We start from the raw sequence: 23337 nt of genomic DNA on the forward strand, positions 1-23337 counted from the left end.
CCTTCATTGATTAACAATGTTGTGTTTCAGATGTAGAGCAAAGTGATTCAGTTATATGTATGCATATATCTATTCTTTTTCAAATTATTTTAAGTTACCACAGAATATTGAGCAGATATATAACAGTTCCCTGTGCTGTACAGTGGGTATTTGTTGTTTATTTTAAATACAGCAGTGTGTACATGTCAGTACCAGAGTCCCTATCTATCCCTCCCCAACCCTTCTCCTCTGGTAACTATAAGTTTGTTCTCTAAGTGTGTGCCCTTTAAACTGATGGGTTTAGGTGAGTCTTTGCTTATGCCCCTCAGCAATATCCCTCACTACTGCAAATTGCTACTTCAGAGGTATGGTTCATGGATATCATGTTTCCATCCTTACTACCAATTTCTATCTCGTCCTTTTATGTGCAGTAACTATCTAATCACCCCTCAAAAATAGCTCTATAAAAATAAAATGAAGTCCAGTTTTAAAATTGCTCTCTATATAGGTGTAGATTTGGTGTGTCCATGGGAGGAGGTGAGATCAGGGTCTTCTTATGTCACCATCTTGGACCCTTCAGCTTCCAAGATTATAATTTAATCTGTATTTTTTGATCCAGCTGTGATGGCTCAATATACTCCAGCACAAATGAGTTCTGCTTGCCATAACTCTTTTCTCCTCTGAAACCTTCCTAGCCAAGAAGTCTCTTAGAGATGGTTTAATCCTATTCTTCTCCATCCTCCATTTTATGGATAGGTCACTATAGGCGTAGAGATGAATAGACTGATAGATAAGTCCAGCAAGTCACCCTAGAGTCGGTCCTGGCATTCCGTTTAAGAGGGCTCTGGTTGAAGGTTCTGGCTCTATGAATACCTGAAGATTTTAGTTTATCCTTTTTCTACTTGGCTGAAAACTTCTCAAAGAAGGAAGCTAACCGATTCTTCTTCTTCTGCCTGCCTCTACAGCTATGGGTGAACCAGGAGGATGGGGTAGAGGAAGGGCCCAGTGACGTTCAGAATGGGCACCTGGACCCCAACTCAGACTGCCTCTGTCTGGGCCGGCCACTCCAAAACCGGGACCAAATGCGGGCCAACGTCATCAATGAGATCATGAGCACCGAGCGTCATTACATCAAGCACCTAAAGGACATTTGTGAGGTAGGCCCAACTCTGATGGTCCATGTGAGGGCCCTAAGGATAAGATAGAGGACACTTCCATGAAGAAATGACAACCTTCCTGGGCTATACCTGTGACAGTCCCACGGTGTTAGAAAAAGTAGCTGGACTGATCTAGACTCTGTTCAGTGGATGAAACTGCTCCCTTGGGATTACTTTTCCTCTGTTTATTTCTCCCCTTTTTGCTGTCTATCTGTTTGTCTAACTTTCATATGCATATTCATATTCCCTCTCTTTCTCTCTCTCCCTCCCTTCTTCTGTCCGCTTGCTGGAATCTCTATCTCTATCCTCTTGGCTTCTGATCCAGTTGTTGCCACCCCATGTAAGGGCCTGACTTCATTATAGCACACACACATCCCTGTATGCCAGTAGTTTACAAACTTGAAGTACACCAAAGTCCCTGTGCGAGCTTGTTAAACATGTCAGAGTTCTTATTTCTTGTTTTTTAAATTGGGCTGTAGTTGCCTCACAGTGTAATGTTAGTTTCTGCTGTATAACAAAGGGAACCAGCCACATGTATACATATATCCACATGTATACGTATATCTCTTCCCTCTTGGAACGCTCTCCCAACCTCCCCCCATCCTTCCCATCTAGATCACCTCAGAGCACTGAGCTGAGCTCCCCGTAATGTACAGCAGTTTCTCACTAGCTATCTCTTTTACACATGATAGTGTATTATGTTGGGCAAAAAGTTCATTTGAGTTTTTCTGTAAGGTATAGGGGGAAAACCTGAATGTACTCTGGCCAGTCTAATATGTATGCCAATCCCAATCTTCCATTTTATCCCACCCCTCTCCCTGCCCCGCTGCATGTCCACATGTCCTTTCTCTACATCTGTGTCTCTATTCCTGCCCTGAGAAGAGGTTCATCTGTACCATTTTTCTAGATTCCACATATATGCATTGATATACCATATTTGTTTTATTCTTTCTGACTTACTTCACTCTGTATGACAGACTCTAGGTTCATCCATGTCTCTACAAGAGATCCAACTTCATTTCTTTTTGACTGACTAATAGTCCATTGTGTATATACACCACATCTTCTTTTCCATTCATCTGTCTTTGGACATTTAAGTTGCTTCCATGTCCTGGCTATTGTAAACAGTGCTGCAATGAAGAATGGGGTGAATGTCTTTCTGAACTGTGGTTATCCAAGTATGGAATTGCTGGGTCATATGGTGATTCTGGGGCTTCCCTGGTAGCTCAGCTGGTAAAGAATCTGCCTGCAATGCAGGAGACCCTGGTTTGATTCCTGGGTTGTGTAGTTCTCCTGGAGAAGGGATAGGCTACCCACTCCAGTATTCTTGGGCTTCCTTGGAGGCTCAGATGGTAAATAAACCTCTTGCAATGTGGAAGACCTGGGTTTGATCCCTGGGTTGGGAAGATCCCCTGGAGGAGGGCATGGCAACCCATTCTAGTATTCTTGCCTGGAGTATCCCCATGGACAGAGGAGCCTGGCAGGCTACAGTCTATGGGGTCACAAAGAGTCAGACATGACTGGGTGACTAATCACAGCACAGCATTGTAGTTCTGTTTTTAGTTTTTTAAGAAACCTCCATACTGTTCCTCTTAGTGACTGTAAAATCTTTTGCACAACAAAGAAAACCATAAACAAGATGAAAAGACAACCCTCAGTGTGGGAGAAAATATTTGCAAATAAAGCAACTGTCAAGGGAGTAACCTCCAAAGTATTCAAACAGCTCATGCAGCTCAATAACAAAAAACCAACACAATCAAAAAATGGGTAGAAGACCTAAATAGGCATTTCTCCAAAGAAGATATGCAGGTAGCCAAGAAGCACATGAAAAGATGCTCAATATTACTAATTATTAGAGATGCAAATCAAAACCACAGTGATGTATTACCTTACACTGGTAGAATGGACATCATGAAAAAACCTACAAACAATAAATGCTGGAGAGAATATAGAGAAAAGAGAACCCTCTTGCATTGTTGGTGGGAATGTAAAGTTATTGTTTCTATAGTGCTGCCTAGTATAACTTTTTGCAGTGACGAACATGATGTATATCTGTAGTCTCTATTACAGTAGCCCCTAGTCAACCATTTGCTGCTGCTGAGCATTTGAGATGTGGCTAGCATGACTGAGAAATGAAATTGTAAATTTTATTTCATTTTAATTTAAATATCCACGTGTAACTAATACCAACAACTGCATGTGAAAATATTAAGGCCAAGGACTTTGGAACTTAACTTTCTTCACCTAAACTCATTTTCTCACCCCATCCAGGAAGGTTGAAGTTTATCTTCTTCCACTTCCTCAAAGCAGTAAGGTAGGATAGAAAGAACAAGGGCTCTGTAGACATGGAGTGCTGGCTTTCACGTCTTAACTTAGTCACTAATTAACCTGTGGCCTTGAAGGTGTCCTTAACTCCTTTGATTTTATGATTTCTCCAGTGGGTTTCATTTTCAGTTCAGTTCAGTCACTCAGTTGTGCCCAACTATTTGCAACCCCATGGACGCCAGGGTTTCTTGTCAATCACCAACTCCTGGAGCTTGCTCAAACTCGTATTCATCGAGTCAGTGATGCCATCCAACCATCTCATCCTCTGTTGCCCCCTTCTCTTCCTGCCTTCAATATTGCCCAGCATCAGGGTCTTTTCCAATGACTCAGTTCTTCACATCAAGTGGCCAAAGTACTGGGGCTTCAGCAGGCATGAAAGAGAATGAAATAATGTCATTTTCAGCAACATGGATGGATCTATTTACTGTCATACAGAATGAAGTCAGACAGAGAAGGACAGCTATCATATGACATCATGATATGGTGGAGGCATGGATCAACAGTGGCCTGACACAGGGTCAGGGACACTGAATACAATACTGGCATAAGCCCTTTTGAAGGAGGTTGCCATTACACCTAACATAGGTTTGCTTCAGGGAATGTGCCCCCCATGCGTAAAGAAAAATTGGATTAAAGATTTACTGAGCACAACCCCACCCATCAGACAAAACCCAGATTCCCCAGAGCCAGTCTCTCACATCAAAGAGCTTCCACAACCTCTTAGTCCTATCTGTCAGAGGTCAGACAGGATGAAAATGACAATCACAGAAAACTAAACAAACTGATCACATGGATCACAGCCTTGTCTAATTCAGTGAAAATATGAGCCATGCTGTGTAGGGCCACCCAAGGTGGATGGGTCATGATGGATATTTCTGATAAAACATGTTCCCCTGGAGAAGGGAATGACAAACCACATCAGTATTCTTGTCTTGACAACCCATGAATAGTATGAAAAGGCAAAAAAGTATGATCCTGAAAGATAAACTCCCCAGGTCGATAGATGCCCAATATGCTACTGGAGAAGAGTGGAGAAATAGCTCTAGAAAGAATGAAGAGATGGAACCATAGTTGAAACAATGCACAGTTGTGCATGTGACTGGTAATGGAAGTAAAGTCTGATGCTGTAAAGAACAAAAATGCGTAGGAACCAGGAATGTTAGGTCCATGAATCAAGGTAAATTGGAAGTGGTCAAACAGGAGACAGCAAGAGTGAACATAGACATTTTAGGAATCAGTGAACAAAAATGGACAGGAATGGGAAAATTTAATTTAGATGACCATTATATCTACTATCCTGGGCAAGAATCCCTGAGAAGAAATGGAGTAGCCCTCAAAGTCAACAAAAGAGTCCAAAATGCAGTACTTGGATGTGATCTGAAAAAAGACAGAATGAACTCTGTCCCCTTCCAAGGCAGACCATTCAATATCACAGTAATCCAAGTCTATGCCCAACTACTAATGCTGAAGAAATTGAAGTTGAATGGTTCTGTGATGACCTACAAGACCTTCTAGAACTAACACCACAAAAAAGGGTGTCCTTTTCATCATAAGGGACTGGAATGCAAAAGTAGGAAATCAAGAGATACCCAGAGTAACAGGCCTTGGAGAACAAAATGAAACAGGGCAAAGGCTAACAGAGTTTTGCCAAGAGAACACACTGATCATAGCAAACACCCTCTTCCAACAACACAAGAGAACACTCTACATATAGGCAGCACCAAACGGTCATTACTGAAATCAGATTGATTACATTCTTTTTAGCTGAGGTTGGAGAAACTCTATACAGTCAGCAAAAAGACCAGGAGGTGACTGTAGCTCAGATCATGAACTCCTCATTGCAAAATTCAGATTTACATGGAGAAAGTAGGGAAAACCACTAGGTATGACCTAAATCAAATCCCTTGTGATTATACAGTAGAAATAATGAGTAGATTCAAGGGATTAGATCTGACAGACAGAGTGCCTGAAGAACTATGGATGGAAGTTCATGACATCATACAGAAGGCAGTGCTCAAAACCATCCCTAAAACAAAGAAATGCACAAAGTCAAAATTGTTGTCTGAGGGGGCCTACAAATGGCTGAGAAAAGAATAGAAGCAAAATGCAAGGGAGAAAAGGAAAGATATATCCATCTGAATGCAGAGTTCCAAAGAATAGCAAGGAGAGATAAGAAAGCCTTCTTAAGTGATCAATGCAAAGAAACAGAAGAAAAGACTAGAATGGAAAGACTAGAGTTCTCTTCAAGAAAGAGACACCAAGGGAACATTTCATGCAAAGATGGGCACAATAAAGGACAGAAACGATATGGACCTAACAGAAGCAGAAGATACTAAGAAGAGGTGGCAAGAATAGACAGAGGAACTATAGAAAAAAGATTTAATTAACCAGATAACCACAATGGTGTGATTACTCACCTAGAGCCAGACATCCTGGAGTGTGAAGTCAAGTGGGCCTTAGCAAGCATCACTACAAACAAAGCTAGTGGAGGTGATGGAATTCCAGCTGAGCTATTTCAAATTCTGAAAGATGATACCGTTAAAGTGCTGCATTTAATATGCCAACAAATTTGGAAAACTCAGCAGTGGCCACAGGACTGGAAGAGATCAGTTTTCATTCCAATCCCAAAGAAAGGAAATGCCAAAGAATGTTCAAACTACCGTACAATTACACTCATCTCACATGCTAGCAAAGTAATGCTCAAAATTCCCCAAGCTATGCTTCAACAATAGGTGAAACGAGAACTTTCAGATGTTCAAGCTGGGTTAGGAAAGGCAGAGGAACCAGAGATCAACTTGCCAATATCTGTTGGATCATCAAAAAAGCAAGAGAGTTCCAGAAAAATATCTACTTCTGTTTTATTGACTACACCAAAGCCTTTGACTGTGTGGATCACAACAATCTGTGGAAAATTCTTAAAGAAATGAAAATACCAAACCACCTTACCTGCCTCCTGAGAAATCTGTATGCAGGTCAAGAAGCAACAGTTAGAACAGGACATGGAACAATTGACTGGTTCCAAATAGGAAAAAAGTACATCAAGGCTGTATCTAGTCACCCTGCTTATTTAACTTATATGCAGAGTACATCATGCGAACTGCTAGGCTGGAAGAAGTACAAGCTGAAATCCAGATTGCCAAGGGATATATCAGTAACCTCAGATATGCAGATGACACTACCCTTATGGCAGAAAGTGAAGAGGATCTAAAGAGCCTCTTGATGAAAGTGAAAGAGGAGAGTGAAAAAGCTGGCTTCATTTTACCAAACTCTTAAGTTCATTGAGGAAATTAAGTAAATCTAATATTGTAAGTATTTGGGGAAATGTGATTTTTCTTTCCTTCTTTCCCTTTTCTTCTGTTTACCTATCCATCCATGTCTCTCTATTATCTTTTTCTCTTCCTCCTGTCTTCTTATAAATGGTTATTTTTTTTTAATTACCCTCTTGAATGAGTTAGGTAACATTGGCATCAAACCACTGATATATTATTCATTCAGCAAAAATTTAGTGGAGCTTTGCTCTTTGCCAGGACTTGGACATATCTCCTACCCTCAAATTGTCCTGCCCTTGACCAACAGCATATGAATCACCTTGAGTTTTTAAGAAATTCAGAATCTTTAACTCTATTCCAAACCTGAGTTCAAATCTGCATTTTAACTATGTTAACATTTGACTTACAATACATATTAAAGTGTGTGGAGCACTGCTATAAAATGATAATTATCTTAAACTATTTACAATAGCCTGGATATGGAAGCCACCTAAATATCCATCATCAAGAGGAATGGATTAATAATTTTGTGGTACATATATACAATGGAATATTAATAAGCCATAAAAATAACAATATAATGCTATTTGTACCAACATGAATGGATCTAGAGATTGTCATACTGAGTGATGTAAGTTAAAGAGAATGACAAATATATGATATTGCTTATATGTGGAATTCTAAAAAAGACCATAAATGAACATATCTATAGAACAGATGGTTACAGACATAGAAAAGAAACTTATGGTTATTGAGGGGTAAGGAGGGGAGGGATAAATTGGAAGACTGAGATTGACCTCTGCACACTACTATATATAAAATAGATAACTAATAAGGACCTACTGTATAGCATAGGGAACTCTACTCAATATTCTGTAATGGCCTATATAGGTGAAAGTAAAAGTGAAGTGAAGTCGCTCAGTCGTGTCTGACTCTTTGCGACCCCGTGGACTGTATCCTGCTAGGCTCCATTGTCTGTGGGATTTTCGAGGCAAGAATGCTGCAGTGTGTTGCCATTTCCTTCTCCAGGGGATCTTCCCTACCCAGGGATTGAACCCAGGTCTCCTGCATCGTAGGCAGATGCTTTACCATCTGAGCCACCAGGGAAATGTTCGGCCTACGTAGGAAAAGAATACAAAAAAAGAGTCAGTATATGTTTATGTATAATAGTCACCTTGCTGTACACCTGAAAATAGCACAACATTGTAAATCAAGTATACCCCAATACAAATTTTTAAGATAGCTTTCTTATAATATCTAATACAAGTTAGTACATTCAGTTCTTTACCAAGCAGCCAAAGGATAATATCAATATCTAAGTCAGTTTATATCACTCCTCTACTCCAAAATTTCCAGTGGCACACCTTTCCCTCCTGAGTAGAAGACAAAGACAGAGTTCTTATTTTTACTTACAAACCTGTGTGATCAGCATTTCCTTACTTCTGTGACTTCATCTCTTGCTCCTTTCCCATGTACTCTCACTTCTTTAGCCACAATGGCCTACTGTTGTTCCTTAAAAAGGCCTGATATGCTCCCCACTCATAGCCTTTCCACTGACTTTCCCTTCTGCCTAAAGTAGTCCTACCTCAGTTCAGTTCAGTTCAGTCACTCAGTCATGTCCGACTCTTTGCAACCCCATAGACTGCAGCACTCCAGGCTTCCCTGTCCATCACAACTCCTGGAGCTTGCTCAAACTCGTCCATTGAGTTGGTGATACCATCCAACTGTCTCATCCTCTGTCATCCCATTCTTCTCCTGCCTTCAATGTTTCCCAGTATCAAGGTCTTTTCCAATGAGTCAGTTCTTCACATCAGGTGGCCATAGTATTGGAACTTCAGCTTCAGCATCAGTCCTTCCAATGAGTATTCAGGACTGATTTCCTTTATGATTGACTGGTTGGATCTCCTTGAAGTCCAAGGGACTCTCAAGAGTCTTCTCCAACACCACAGTTCAAAGGCATCAATTCTTTGGCACTCAGCTTTCTTTATGGTCCAACTCCCACATCATACATGACTACTGGAAAAACCATAGCTTTGACTAGATGGAACTTTGTCGGCAAAGTAATGTCTGCTTTTTAATATGCTCTCTAGGTTTGTCACAGCTTTTCTTCGAAGGAGCAAGTGTCTTGTAATTTCATGGCTGCAGTCAGCATCTGCAGTGATTTTGGAGCCCAAGAAAATAAAGTTATTTCTCCATGTATTTCTCATTCTCCCCTACTATAAAGTAAATTCCAATGAGGGACAGTTTTCTTCATGTATTTACTGATACATACTCAGCATCTGGCACAGTGGTTGGCTGATGGTAGATGCTCAATAAGTATTTTTGAAAGTCAGATTTAATTACAAGTGCACATGTGTATGTACTGCTTTGGCAAAGTACATTCACATCTTGACATTTCATTTTCACACAGGAAATACGATATTATTGTCATAACTATTTTTTGAGATCAGCAGACTGAATCTCTAAGAGACGAAATTACTTTCCTAGAGTTCTGAGATACTGGCCCAGTAGGAATATGTGGAGTCTTAGGTGGATTTTATTCTCAACTCTCAAATATCTTGGCTTCTTTTCCCAAATTTCTTGGGCATGGGCTCAGGACAGCAATGAAAGAATTTATCTTTCTGAAAGATGGAGTGTCATTCCCTGCTTTGAGAAATTTCCCAGTCCAACTAACCTAACAAAGTTTTTGTTGGTGATTTGTGAGTTCCATATCTCTTAATTATTCTTGATGCTGAAGCTAATGGTTTAAAAGGGAAATTTCTCTTTGTCCCATCCTGCAACCACAGATGTCAAAGGAACATTTAGCTAGAACAAAAGAAGGGTAGAGAAACCTATGTATAGCTCTGTGTGTAAGTCAGAAAACAATATTTTAGCTCAGGGTCGTCACCTCTAAATCAAAAGCTATGAGGAACAATATAAGAAAGAATAAGAAAGAATAAGAAAGAATACCAAAACCAGAATTGGGATTCCTAAGTTCACATCCCACCTTAGTCACTAACTGACTGAGGAACCTCAGGTGAATCTTTTCCATCCTGGACCTTGTTTCCTAATTCTAAAATTAGCAGATTGGAAGAGTTGCTCTTTAAGTGCTGTCTGGATATTACTTTCTCTGATTCTGTGAAATCTAGGTATGCTCTCACCAAGGAACACTGTGCTAGTAATCCATGTTACTTCTGCCTTTTCCACCATTTTCTCACTGATACCAGTGGAGGCATGTCTTACTCATGCACAAATGTGTTAGCATGGTATCTACTCTTTCTGTAGGTTAAGGGAGATCTATAAATATTGTATTCGGTATGGAAAAAAGTCAGTATCAGAAAAAATTCATTTTTTGTATTTATTTATTCATTTATTAATTACTCCTGGAAGCAGAAAGTGCCTCACCATTTAAGTTACACTACGCTCATTTTACAGATGTGGAAGTAGGAAATAGAGTTATTTTTATCAAAGTTATTCACTGAGGCCAGTAAAAGAAAGTATATTTTTTAATGAGTTCTCTGAAAAGATGACATTCTTCTTTCTAAATCCAGTGATATAAAAGAGAATTGGCTTAGTTCTATGCCATCTTGACCAATGGTTTATGGTATTTACTCATGATCAGGGAAACTGAAACACAGGTCAAACAAAGTTAAATACTCTCTGAGTAAGACAATCTCAGTCATCTGATACCTGTGAAATAAATTCTGTCCTCAAATGCCTCCAGAAAAGCTGGACTAGTTTTCCTTGGTCATTTGTATTAGTGTCTCATACACCATCAAGGAATTCTTCCTAGACCTGATAGAGTTTCTCATACTATAGCTTCAAGACATTTACATTCGATATGTTTAAGCCTGGAGTTTTCAAACTTACTGACTTTTTCTTTCTGTTAATTGCGTATCCTGATTTATTCCCAATTGTCTTTATATCTTGGTGTATATGTAGAAAATAACACATTGTAATAAGCAATAATATTTGTATAGCATACTAAACTAAAAGGATGAAGCAGCTCGTTGGACTTCAGTGACCAGCCCAGGGTTTTCTGGCTGCTCTAGGCTCTACCTATCCATACCACCTGGACACTCGAGGCCCTGTTCCTATCCTTTGCCCATTTTCCTGGAGTTTCTCTCTCTCTCTCTCTTTTTTTATTTGCTGATTTATAGGAGTTCCTGGTATATTCCAGATATTAATCCCTTGGCAGTTTTCCAAGTTGCAAATCTTCTTCCTGTCATCCTCTTATGTTTTAATGGTTTCATTTAATCTGAAAAAAATACTTCATGGACAAAAAAGTGAAAGAAGAAAATCTCTAGAGATATGGGCTGTGAACAGGGCAAACATGGTTATCATTCCCTAATTATATTGAAATTGTTTTCAAGATATATATTAAGTCTCTTGTCAGGCTTCCAGTCAAAACAGTATATGATATCTGTAGAGTCAGAGCTGAATGAGGCCCTGTAAATCTTTTCTGATATATACATTTTATAGATAGAGTCACCAAGGTCCAGGTTTGCACAGGTCTTTCCCTAAAGGTTTTTTAAAACCATAGTTGATCCAGAGGTTCTTTGATCAATCTTATTTCCCACAAGTCTTTGGAATCTTCTCTGCAGGTCATGATTTTGATTTGTATCTCATATAAGGCACTTATTCTAGCTCATTATATTAGATTTAGACTTTCAGATCAACCCTGAGGGTTTAGAAACAGTAAAATTAATAGTCAACCTTCTTTGCCTATTACCATGGCAATATAGCAGGCCTAATTCATGCTGATTGTGATTGATTTGATAACTCCCACAGTACTGCCTTCACATTCATGCTCACTTTACTCCTAGGAGAGGTGAGGCTCTAAGAAACTACTTTTGTTCAGTTAGTTCACACCTACTGCCATATCACCTTATTCTCTCTTACCATTCAGATGGAGCTAAAAGGTGTTCAAAGCATGCTTGACAGTAAGATCCATAAACCCCTTCTGCTCCATTTGCCCTGTGACAAGCCTTCAGAGGTCCTCTGCAACTTCTCTTCTCCAGGACAAACAACCCTGGTATTGCACCATTCTTCATGGTGTTGCTTTTCAGGCCCCTCTCTGCCCTGTCTATTTCCTTCTGGCTTTGTATCCTTTTCTTCATTTTTCTCTGAAAACAGGGCTCAGAATTGAATGATGCTCCCCTGCGGTAGTGTGATTGCCTTTCTATTACTTCTCTCATTCCACGTTCTCAGTCTGTTTCTCCTTTATCCCTAACTTAAAATGGCATTAGGTTTTTTTTTTTGAAAGTCATATTCCACTACCAACTCATCTTAAAATTATACGTCCTTAAAAATAAGTGGATGAGAAGAAACACATATTGACTGACCCCTAATCAAAGTGCTGTTCATTGTTTTTGTGGAAAATTAGATAAAGTCACTAAGTCCGCCAAAGAAGGGAGTGAAAAATAAAATCAGGACTCAGAGAACTAGTCAACTCTCCTGGCCTTTCTCCCCTAAGAAGTCTAGGCAGTTGGGTGAAATAGGGGCTAGGTATGACATTTAAGGGTTCTCTGGCTACTCCCATATCCTTATGTCCCTTTTTAACATTTCCTTTGTAAGGACATGTGTGTGCTAAGTCGCTTCAGTCATGTCCAACTCTTTGTGACCCTGTGGACCATAGCCCATCAAGCTCCTCTGTCCATGGGATTCTCCAGGCAAGAATACTGGAGTGGGTTGCCATGCCCTCCTCCAGGGGATCTTCTCAACTCAGGGATCGAACCTATGTCTCTTATGTCTCCTGCATTGATAGACAGATTCTTTACCTCTAGAGTCACCTGGGAAGCCCAATAAGAGCAGTTTCTATCTATTATTTGTAATCCCTTCAGCAAGTCGTGTGTCTTAAACACTAGGGATGGAAAATTTAAGAAGACATTAGATTCTCCTCCTTTCCTTGATAATATTGTGTTCAAGGCAATCTTCTCAAGGCTGTATTTTCTTTATATTCTCTGGCAAATACTTTTTTCTTACTTTAAATCATAAAGGCACAGTGACACCATTTTGTATTCTACTTCTTAACATTATACCATAAACACATCTCCATGTTACAAGATAGCCTTTCTGACTTTAATGGCTGTGTGATATTCCATTAAGCCAACTGCACCATAATATATTTATTTATAATCTAGAATTAGCTTTAAAGAAAAACAGTTAATAATACACTCTAGGGCCCTACCATCCTATGGGTAGTTGCATTTCTTCTAATATATAAATTTATATTCCCTTGTTACAGCACATTACCTTCCTATATAATGTAATATAAAGAAAATGGTATCGTTCACAAAGGTAATGGATAGCATATTGGGGGAATTAGGAAGCCATTCTGAGACCTCTGTCTCTTTCTTTTTCAAACCCCACTTTTTCCTTTTTCTCCCCATTTCTGTTATATTCCATACTCATGTTAAGATAAAACATTCTTGCTGCACTTTTAAGAATTTGATGGTAATTTGTCAGTTCCCTGAGATGTTTCAAATGGGAGCAGTAAACAAAACTATTAAGTATTTCATGAGCTGGTTTATCAGGGGATGAATGAGCTGTCCAGGCTGACTTCTTGTTTCCTTGTCACTCACGAGTTCAGTTCAGTTCAGTTCAGTCACTCAGTTGTGTCCGACTCTTTGTGACCCCATGAATCACAGCACACCAGGCCTCCCTGTCCATCACCAACTCCCGGAGTTCACTCAGATTCACATCCATCAAGTCAATGATGCCATCCAGCCATCTCATCCTCTGTCGTCCCCTTCTCCTCCTGCCCCCAAACCCTCCCAGCATCAGAGTCTTTTCCAGTGAGTCAACTCGTCGCATGAGGTAGCCAAAGTACTGGAGTTTCAGCCTTAGCATCAGTCCTTCCAAAGAAATCCCAGGGCTGATCTCCTTCAGAATGGACTGGTTAGATCTCCTTGCAGTCCAAGGGACTCTCAAGAGTCTTCTCCAACACCACAGTTCAAAAGCATCAATTCTTCGGCACTCAACCTTCTTCACAGTCCAACTCTCACATGCATACATGACTACTGGAAAAACCATAGCCTTGACTAGACGGACCTTAGTCGGCAAAGTAATGTCTCCGCTTTTGAATACACTGTCTAGGTTGGTCATAACTTTTCTTCCAAGGAGTAAGCGTCTTTTAATTTCATGGCTGCAGTCAACATCTGCAGTGATTTTGGAGCCCAAAAAGATAAAGTCTGACACTGTTTCCACTGTTTCCCCATCTATTTCCCATGAATTGATGGGACCGGATGCCATGATCTTCGTTTTCTGAATGTTGAGCTTTAAGCCAACTTTTTTGCTCTCCATTTTCACTTTCATCAAGAGGCTTTTTAGTTCCTCTTCACTTTCTGCCATAAGGGTGGTGTCATCTGCATATCTGAGATTATTGATATTTCTCCCAGCAATCTTGATTCCAGCTTGTGTTTCTTCAAGTCCAGCATTTCTCATGATGTACTCTGCATGTAAGTTAAATAAGCAGGGTGACAATATACAGCCTTGATGCACTCCTTTTCCTATTTGGAACCAACAGTTGTTCCATGTCCATTTCTAACTGTTGCTTCCTGACCTGCATACAGATTTCTCAAGAGGCAGGTCAGGTGGTCTGGTATTCCCATCTCTTGAAGAATTTTCCACAGTTTATTGTGATCCACACAGTCAAAGCCTTTGGCATAGTCAATAAAACACAAATATATGTTTTTCTGGAACTCTCTTGCTTTTTCCATGATCCACCGGATGTTGGCAATTTGATCTCTGGTTCCTCTGCCTTTTCTAAAACCAGCTTGAACATCAGGAAGTTCATGGTTCACGTATTGCTAAAGCCTGGCTTGGAGAATTTTGAGCATTACTTTACTAGCGTGTGAGATGAGTGCAACTGTGCAGTAGTTTGAGCATTCTTTGGCATTGCCTTTCTTTAGGATTGGATTGAAAACTGACCTTTTCCAATCCTGTGGTCACTGCTGAGTTTTCCAAATTTGCTGGAATCTTGAGTGCAGCACTTTGACAGCATCATCTTTCAGGATTTGAAATAGCTCAACTGGAATGCCATCACCTCCACTAGCTTTGTTCATAGTGATGCTTTCTAAGGCCCACTTGACTTCACATTCCAGGATGTCTGGCTCTAAATGAGTGATCACACCATCGTGATTATCCAGGTTGTGAAGATCTTTTTTGTACAGTTCTTCTGTGTATTCTTGCCACATCTTTTTAATATCTTCTGCTTCTATTAGGTCCATACCATTCTGTCCTTTATTGAGCCCATCTTTGCATGAAATGTTCCCTTGGTATCTCTAATTTTCTTGAAGAGATCTCTAGTCTTTCCCATTCTGTTGTTTTCCTCTATTTCTTTGCATTGATCATTGAAGAAGGCTTTCTTATCTCTTCTTGCTATTCTTTGGAATTCTGCGTTCAGATGCTTATATCTTTCCTTTTCTCCCTTGCTTTTCACTTCTCTTCTTTTCACAGCTATTTGTAAGGCCTCCCCAGACAGCCATTTTGCTTTTTTGCATTTCTTTTCCATGGGGCTGGTCTTGATCCCTGTCTCTCCTGTACAATGTCATGAATCTCATTCCATAGTTCATCAGACACTCTATCTATCAGATCTAGGCCCTTGAATCTATTTCTCACTTCCGCTGTATAATCATAAGTTATTTGATTAAGGTCATCCCTGAATGGTCTAGCGGTTTTTCCTACTTACTACTAACCCAGAAGTGACATGCTGATGTAACATTGTTACCATTTTTTCCAGTTATACTCACAAGCCTACTTTAGGGTGAAAAAGTGGGAGCAGAGGTGAGTCGGTCTCTGCCCCTTGCCTAATGTCAAGTTGGAAAAGTTCCTGCCAGATGATATGCTCACTGATTTTCTTGCTCTACTGTAGCTAACACACTTCCAAAGGTGTTAAGAGTGAAAAAGAGAGAGTGGGGAGAGAAGGGAGGAAAATAGAGATAAGGAAACTAGGAGTTACCTATTAGGCAGAGAGGAACCTTCAGGAATTTATTACCTCTCTTCTTATTAGTGAAAGAAAGTTTTTGAGGGAAGCAGAATTTGGGAATCCACTTTAGTAAAGAGAGTAAAGCTAAAAAGATATTCTGGGAGTAAAGATTGTCTTCCTCTTGGTCAAGAATTGGATATAAATGAATGTAGGACATCTTGAGCATAGTAGTCAGGGAGGGCATAAGCCATTAATTAAATAAATGTCAACACAGGCACAAACTATTAATTTGCAGATGGTTAAAAGACACTTACTCATTAATGGCTGAATTGGAGGGTAAGAAGATAAAAGAGAAGTGAGTTTTTGGTAGGAGTTGGTAAAGGGCATTGAAACCAGGAATGAGAATCTTCCTGGAATAGCCTAGATGTCTTCTTCACAGTTTGTCATTGCAAACTGTGTTAGAAGAGACAAAATGGAGTTAGACAGGGCCAGAAGTGATAAGTCATTCACCATATTGCTCCTCATTAGGGGCTCAACAGATGTTATAAAAATCACATTTAGCATTTAGATAAAAGCAAGTGGGCATAATTCATTCTCACCAGAATTTTTACATGCTAATGATTTCTAATGAAGACCATTACTATTAGTTAAAAATGTACACTGGGATGTTCAGAATGGAAAACTCTGTTTGTTTGTTTGTTTCCTTTGCCCTGACTTACAATGTGTTCTGAGTCTGGTTGTGTTATCTCAGTTCTCTTATCAGACTAAGAATTTCTTTCATTGATTCCTTTTTCATCAGTGGCTAGCTGTATTAATTCATCCATTTATTCACAAATGTGTCCTAAACACTTACCCTGTTGAAAACACCATGCCTGGGCACCTGTGGGCTTGCTCACTAAGCTCATCCAAACAATCTCTCCTGACCAGCTACTGACCAGATGACTACAATATTCACTTTAAGAATGGTTTGGTTTTGTCTCTTCCTCTTTGGGAAGTTTTCCTACCAGAGCTTTTGGACTGGTCCTACAAGAAATAGAACACTAGAGTTGTGAATCAATTCAGCTAACCCAATAGCTACTAAAGTGAGTGAAATTACTTGTGCTTAACCAGATTCTGAGAAAGAATCCTATCACTTTTGGGGGTCCTTGTCATAGAGAATGGTGGGCAAAGCTCTATGCTCTGGAATCTTTGTGCTCTGGAGACTTTTCCTTAAGATCCAGCTTTCCTAATTATTCACTGATCGAGTGACTTCCTTCTTTAAACCCAATTTTCTTGTATGAAAAATAGAAATGGTTATTTCTTCTTTATATCATGGAACTGAAATAAGGCTCCCAAATGCTTAAGAAGTGGTAAAATCCTCAAGGAATGAAGGGCATCCTCATCCTGGACTTTTACTTTGTCTGCAGGGCTACCTGAAGCAATGCCGGAAGAGAAGGGACATGTTCAGTGATGAGCAACTGAAGGTGATCTTTGGGAACATTGAAGACATCTACAGGTTTCAGATGGGCTTTGTAAGAGACCTGGAGAAACAGTACAACAATGATGACCCCCATCTCAGCGAGATAGGACCCTGCTTCCTGGAGCACGTAAGCATCTTCCCCTTTGGGGAGGGTTTTGAGAGACATTTGGAATCCATGCAAGGAGTCTCTAAGCTATCTGGTTCTGCTCAGCTGCTTTGTCCCACAGTAGTGGATGGATTCCTCTCTGACCTTGATGTTTACCCCCTTGCTACAGTATGAGAACTTGGAAAGAAATGATGACTTGACCAAGGACTCTCTTTCTTTACTATTCTCCTCTCTTTTTCTCCTCTTCCAGATAGTTACCAGTAGGATTTTTCAGCTTCTGTTTTCTGTTCCCATTGGGCTCAGTTTCCATGGGACCCAACATTTTGGGAGGGACTCTGAACATATTCACATATTCCAGGAGTCTGAGATATAGGAAAGACTATGATCACCATGAAAGTAGACCCCTGCAAGGCATTTAGGGGAGAACACTATGGTAGGGGAAGTGACTTGTGTAGGAAAAGGGGCCACATGACTTAAGAGAAAGGAGCACTAGAAACAGGGAAGTGAGGATGCAAGCCATAAATATAATGACTGTCTCGGTAACTGGATAAGTTCCTTACCTTCTTTTGGCTTCTTCACAGGGATTTAAGAAGGTTTCACTGTATACTTCTATGGTTCTGTAATATCCTTTTGGATCTTATTCATAGGTAACCTAGTTTTGACAACTTTTCTCTCCCTTTTTATAAAGTATTTATTTTTTAAAAGATAACACATTCATGTGGTATAAAATTCAAATGACACATGGAAGTATGCAGGTGAAAGTAAGTCTTCTTACAAATTTTCCTACTTTGACTGTGGGAATTTATGTTGAGGCTATATACTTAAGGCAACCCCTTTGTTCAGTGATTTTTCTGGAAATCCCAGGACTCAGCATATAGTCATACTCATGGTTATGATTTAATATAACTAAAGGATACAAAGCGAAATCACCAAAAGGAAAAGGTATATGGGACGAAGTCTGAAGGAAACCAGGTATAAATTTTCAGAGTCCTCTCCCAGTTGAGTTACACAGGGTGTAATTAATTCCCTTTACAATGAGTTATGACAGCACATGTGAAATGTTGTCTACCAGGGAAAATTATTAAGGACTCAGTGCCCAAGATGTCTATGGGAGGCTGGTCATGTAGGCATTCTTTGCCTAGTGTGTACCCAAATTCCAGACCCACAGAAGGAAAGCAGGTCTTCAGCATAAACCACAATGTTCATACAAATGGTTTAGGCACAGTGAGCCATTCTTGTCAGGGAATGGTGAAAACCCTCTTGAGATCCAAATTCCAAGATGCCAGCCAAGGGCCAACCTTTCAAGTAGGCCTTTTAAAGGATAGCAGTCTCAGGCCTGATATGTTAAGTCCCCCCCCTTTTTTTTAACAGCTTTAAACTGATTCAGTCATTCCGTAAAACACCTGGGTAGTATTTACCAAAGTTAAGCATGTTTACGACTTACTGGTTTCATTTGTGAGAATATATCCCAGAGAAATTCTCAGAGGTCCATGAGAAAGGGAACATTTACAAGGCTGTTGATAACATGGCAGTGTTATGTCATCGAGTGCAGTCAGATGCAGCTTATGTATTTATCACCAGGGCATGGATGTGAAACATATGGGGAATACTTACTCTGGGTTAATATCTAGTAAGAAATAACAGGACTAGATGTGTGTACCCTATAGCAATGTGTGTGAATATCATAAATATATTGAGTTGGGAAAGTAGAATGTGGAATACTGACTCTCAATTAGAGTCTATCCTGTGCCTTATGGAGTGCTTAACAGAATATCTATTAAGCATTTTCTATCTCCTGGAGGTCAGTAGCAACGCTTCCAGTTGTGACAACTGAAAATGTCTCCAGATGTTGTCAAATGAACCACATCTATTGATATGATCTTATGCTTTCACCCTGTAATCTGTTAACATGGTGATTTAGATTAAATAATTTTCATATCTTAAATGAGCATTGCATTGCTGGGATAAATGCTAGCTAATCATGGTGTATTATCCTTCTTTTTCTGTTTTTGTTTTATTATTATTATTTTTTTTTACTTTACAATATTATACTGGTTTTGCCACATATCAACATGAATCCACCATGGGTGTACACGTGTTCCCAATCCCGAATCCCCCTCCCACTTCCCCCCACCCCACACCATCCCTCCAGGTCATCCCAGTGCACCAGCCCCAAGCATCCTGCACCCTGCATCGAACCTAGACTGGTGATTCAGTTCTTATATGATATTATACATGTTTCAATGCCATTCTCCCAAATCATTCCACCCTTTCCCTCTCCCACAGAGTCCAAAAGAATGTTCTATACATCTGTGTCTCTTTTGGTGTCTCGCATGCAGGGTTATCATTACCATTTTTCTAAATTCCATATATATGCATTAGTATACTGTATTGGTGTTTTTCTTTCTGGCTTACTTCACTCTGTATAATCGGCTCCAGTTTCATCCACCTCATTAGAACTGATTCAAATATATTCTTTTTACTGGCTGAGTAATACTCCATTGTGCATATGTACCATAGCTCTCTTATCCATTCATCTGCCGATGGACATCTAGGTTGCTTCCATGTCCTGGCTATTATAAACAGTGCTGCAATGAACATTGGGGTATACATGTGTCTTTCAATTCAGGTTTCCTTGGTGTGTATGCCCAGCAGTGGGATTGCTGGGTCATAAGGCAGTTCTATTTCCAGTTTTTTAAGGAATCTCCACACTGTTCTCCATAGTGGCTGTACTAGTTTGCATTTCCACCAACACTGTAAGAGGGTTCCCTTTTCTCCACACCCTCTCCAGCATTTATTGCTTGTAGACTTTTGGATAGCAGTCATTCTGACTGGCATGAAATGGTACCTCATTGTAGTTTTGATTTGTATTTCTTTGATAATGAGTGCATCTTTTCATATGTTTGTTAGCCATCTGTATGTCTTCTTTGGAGAAATGTCTATTTAGTTCTTTGGCCCATTTTTTGATTGGGTCGTTTATTTTTCTGGACTTGAGCTGCAGGAGTTTCTTGTATATTTTTGAGATTAGTTGTTTGCCAGTTGCTTCATTTCCTATTATTTTCTCCCATTCCGAAGGCTGTCTTTTCACCTTGCTTAGAGTTTCCTTTGTTGTGCAGAAGCTTTTAATTTTAATTAGATCCCATTTGTTTATTTTTGCTTTTATTTCCAGTATTCTGGGAGGTGGGTCATAGAGGATCCTGCTGTGATGTATGTCGGAGAGTGTTTTGCCTATGTTCTCCTCTAGGAGTTTTATAGTTTCTGGTTTTACGTTTAGATCTTTAATCCATTTTGAGTTTATTTTTGTGTGTGGTGTTAGAAAGTGATCTAGTTTCATTCTTTTACTAGTGGTTGACCAGTTTTCCCAGCACCACTTGTTAAAGAGATTGTCTTTACTCCATTGTATATTCTTGCCTCCTTTGTCGAAGATAAGGTGTCCATAGGTGTGTGGATTTATCTCTGGGCTTTCTATTTTGTTCCATGGATCTATATTTCTGTCTTTGTGCCAGTGCCATACTGTCTTGATGACTGTGGCTTTGTAGTAGAGCCTGAAGTCAGGCAGGTTGATTCCTTCATTTCCATTCTTCTTTCTCAAGATTGCTTTGGCTATTCGAGGTTTTTTGTATTTCCATACACCTTGTGAAATTATTTGTTCTAGCTCTGTGAAAAATACCGCTGGTAGCTTGATAGGGATTGCATTGAATCTATAGATTGCTTTGGGTACTATAGTCATTTTCACTGTATTGATTCTTCCGATCCATGAACATGGTATATTTCTCCATCTATTAGTGTCCTCTTTGATTTCTTTCATCAGTGTTTTATAGTTTTCTATATATGGGTCTTTAGTTTTTTTAGGTAGATATATTCCTAAGTATTTTATTCTTTTCATTGCAATGGTGAATGGAATTTTTTCCTTAATTTCTTTTTCTACTTTCTCATTATTAGTGTATAGGAATGCAAGGGATTTCTGTGTGTTGATTTTATATCCTGGAACTTTACTATATTCATTGATGAGCTCTAGTAATTTTCTGGTGGAGTGTTTAGGGTTTTCTATGTAGAGGATCATGTCATCTGCAAACAGTGAGAGTTTTACTCCTTCTTTTCCAATTTGCATTCCTTTTATTTCTTTTTCTGCTCTGATTGCTGTGGCCAAAACTTCCAAAACTATGTTGGATACTAGCGGTGAAAGTGGGCACCCTTGTCTTGTTCCTGACTTTAAGGGAAATGCTTTCAATTTTTCACCATTGAGGATAATGTTTGCTGTGGGTTTGTCATATATGGCTTTTATTATGTTGAGCTATGTTCCTTCTAGGAGAAGGCAATGGCACCCCACTCCAGTACTCCTGCCTGGAAAATCTCACGGATGGAGGAGTCTGGTGGGCTGTAGTCCATGGGGTTGCAACTGAGCGACTTCACTTTCACTTTTCACTTTCATGCATTGGAGAAGGAAATGGCAGCCCACTCCAGTGTTCTTTCCTGGAGAATCCCAGCGACATGGGAGGCTGGTGGGCTGCCGTCTATGGCGTTGCATGGAGTCGGACACGATTGAAATGACTTAGCAGCAGCAGCAGCAGCAGCAGCAGCATGTTCCTTCTATTCCTGCTTTCTGGAGAGTTTTTATCATAGATGGATGTTGAATTTTGTCAAAGTCTTTCTCTGCATCTATTAAGATAATCATATGGCTTTTATTTTTCAATTTGTTAATCTGGTGTATTACAGTGATTGATTTGCAGATATTGAAGAATCCTTGCATCCCTGGGATAAAGCCCACTTGGTCACAGTGTATGATCTTTTTAATGTGTTGTTGGATTCTGATTGCTGGAATTTTGTTAAGGATTTTTGCATATATGTTCCTCAGTGCTATTGGCCTGTAGTTTTCTTTTTTTGTGGCATCTTTGTCAGGTTTTGGTATTAGGGTGATGGTGGCCTCATAGAATGAGTTTGGAAGTTGACCTTCCTCTGCAATTTTCTGGAAGAGTTTGAGTAGGATAGGTGTTAGCTCTTCTCGAAATTTTTGGTAGAACTCAGCTGTGAAGCCGTCTGGACCTGGGCTTTCTGATTTTCTGGAAGATTTCTGATTACAGTTTCAATTTCCGTGCTTGTGATGGGTCTATTAAGATTTTCTATTTCTTCCTGTTTCAGTTTTGGAAAGTTGTACTTTTCTAAGAATTTGTCCATTTCTTCCATGTTATCCATTTTATAGGCATATAATTGCTGATGGTAGTCTCTTATGATCCTTTGTATTTCTGTGTTGTCTGTTGTGATCTGTCCGTTTTCATTTCTAATTTTATTGATTTGATTTTTCTCTCTTTGTTTCTTGATGAGTCTGGCTAATGGTTTGTCAATTTTATTTATCTTTTCAAAGAACCAGCTTCTGGCTTTGTTGATTTTTGCTATGGTCTCTTTTGTTTCTTTTGCATTCATTTCTGCCCTAATTTTTAACATTTCTTTCCTTCTACTAACCCTGGGGTTCTCCATTTCTTCCTTTTCTAGTTGCTTTAGGTGTAGCGTTAGGGTATTTATTTGACTTTTTTCTTATTTCTTGGGGCATGCCTGTATTGCTATGAACTTTCCTTTTAGCAATGCTTTTACAGTGTCCCACAGGTTTTGGGTTGTTGTGTTTTCATTTTCATTCATTTCTATGCATATTTTGATTTCTTTTTTATTTCTTCTGTGATTTGTTGGTTACTCAGCAGCGTGTTGTTCAGCCTCCATATTTTGGAATTTTTAACAGTTTTTCTTCTGTAATTGAGATCTAATCTTACTGCATTATGGTCAGAAAAGATGCTTGTAATGATTTGAATATTTTTGAATTTACCTAGGCTAGGTTTATGGCCCAGGATGTGATGTATCCTGGAGAAGGTTCCGTGTGCACTTGAGAAAAAGGTGAAATTCATTGTTTTGGGGTGAAATGTCATGTAGTATCAATTAGGTCTAACTGGTCTATTGTATCATTTAAAGTTTGTGTTTCTTTGTTAATTTTTTGTTTAGTTGATCTATCCATAGGTGTGAGTGGGGTATTAAAGTCTCCCACTATTATTGTGTTATTGTTAATTTCCCCTTCCATACTTATTAGCATTTGTCTTACATATTGCAGTTCTCCTATGTTGGGTGCATATATACTTATAACTGTTATA

General features: G+C 39.4%; 1 protein-coding gene across 1 annotated transcript in view; it reads left to right on the forward strand.

Annotated features, from left to right (window-relative positions):
- The first annotated feature begins 936 nt into the window (after nt 1-936).
- Nucleotides 937-23337, forward strand: part of LOC102179366 (rho guanine nucleotide exchange factor 9) — a 117097-nt gene continuing 94696 nt past the window's right edge. Inside the window, exons 1-2 of the mRNA XM_018043957.1 lie at nt 937-1136; nt 17045-17224. Of these exons, the coding sequence (XP_017899446.1) occupies nt 1062-1136; nt 17045-17224 (255 nt within the window). The 5' untranslated portion in view covers nt 937-1061. The remainder of the gene's footprint in view (nt 1137-17044; nt 17225-23337) is intronic.

Source organism: Capra hircus (genome assembly GCF_001704415.2).
Source record: "Capra hircus breed San Clemente chromosome X unlocalized genomic scaffold, ASM170441v1, whole genome shotgun sequence".
In the NCBI taxonomy this organism is placed as follows: domain Eukaryota; kingdom Metazoa; phylum Chordata; class Mammalia; order Artiodactyla; family Bovidae; genus Capra; species Capra hircus.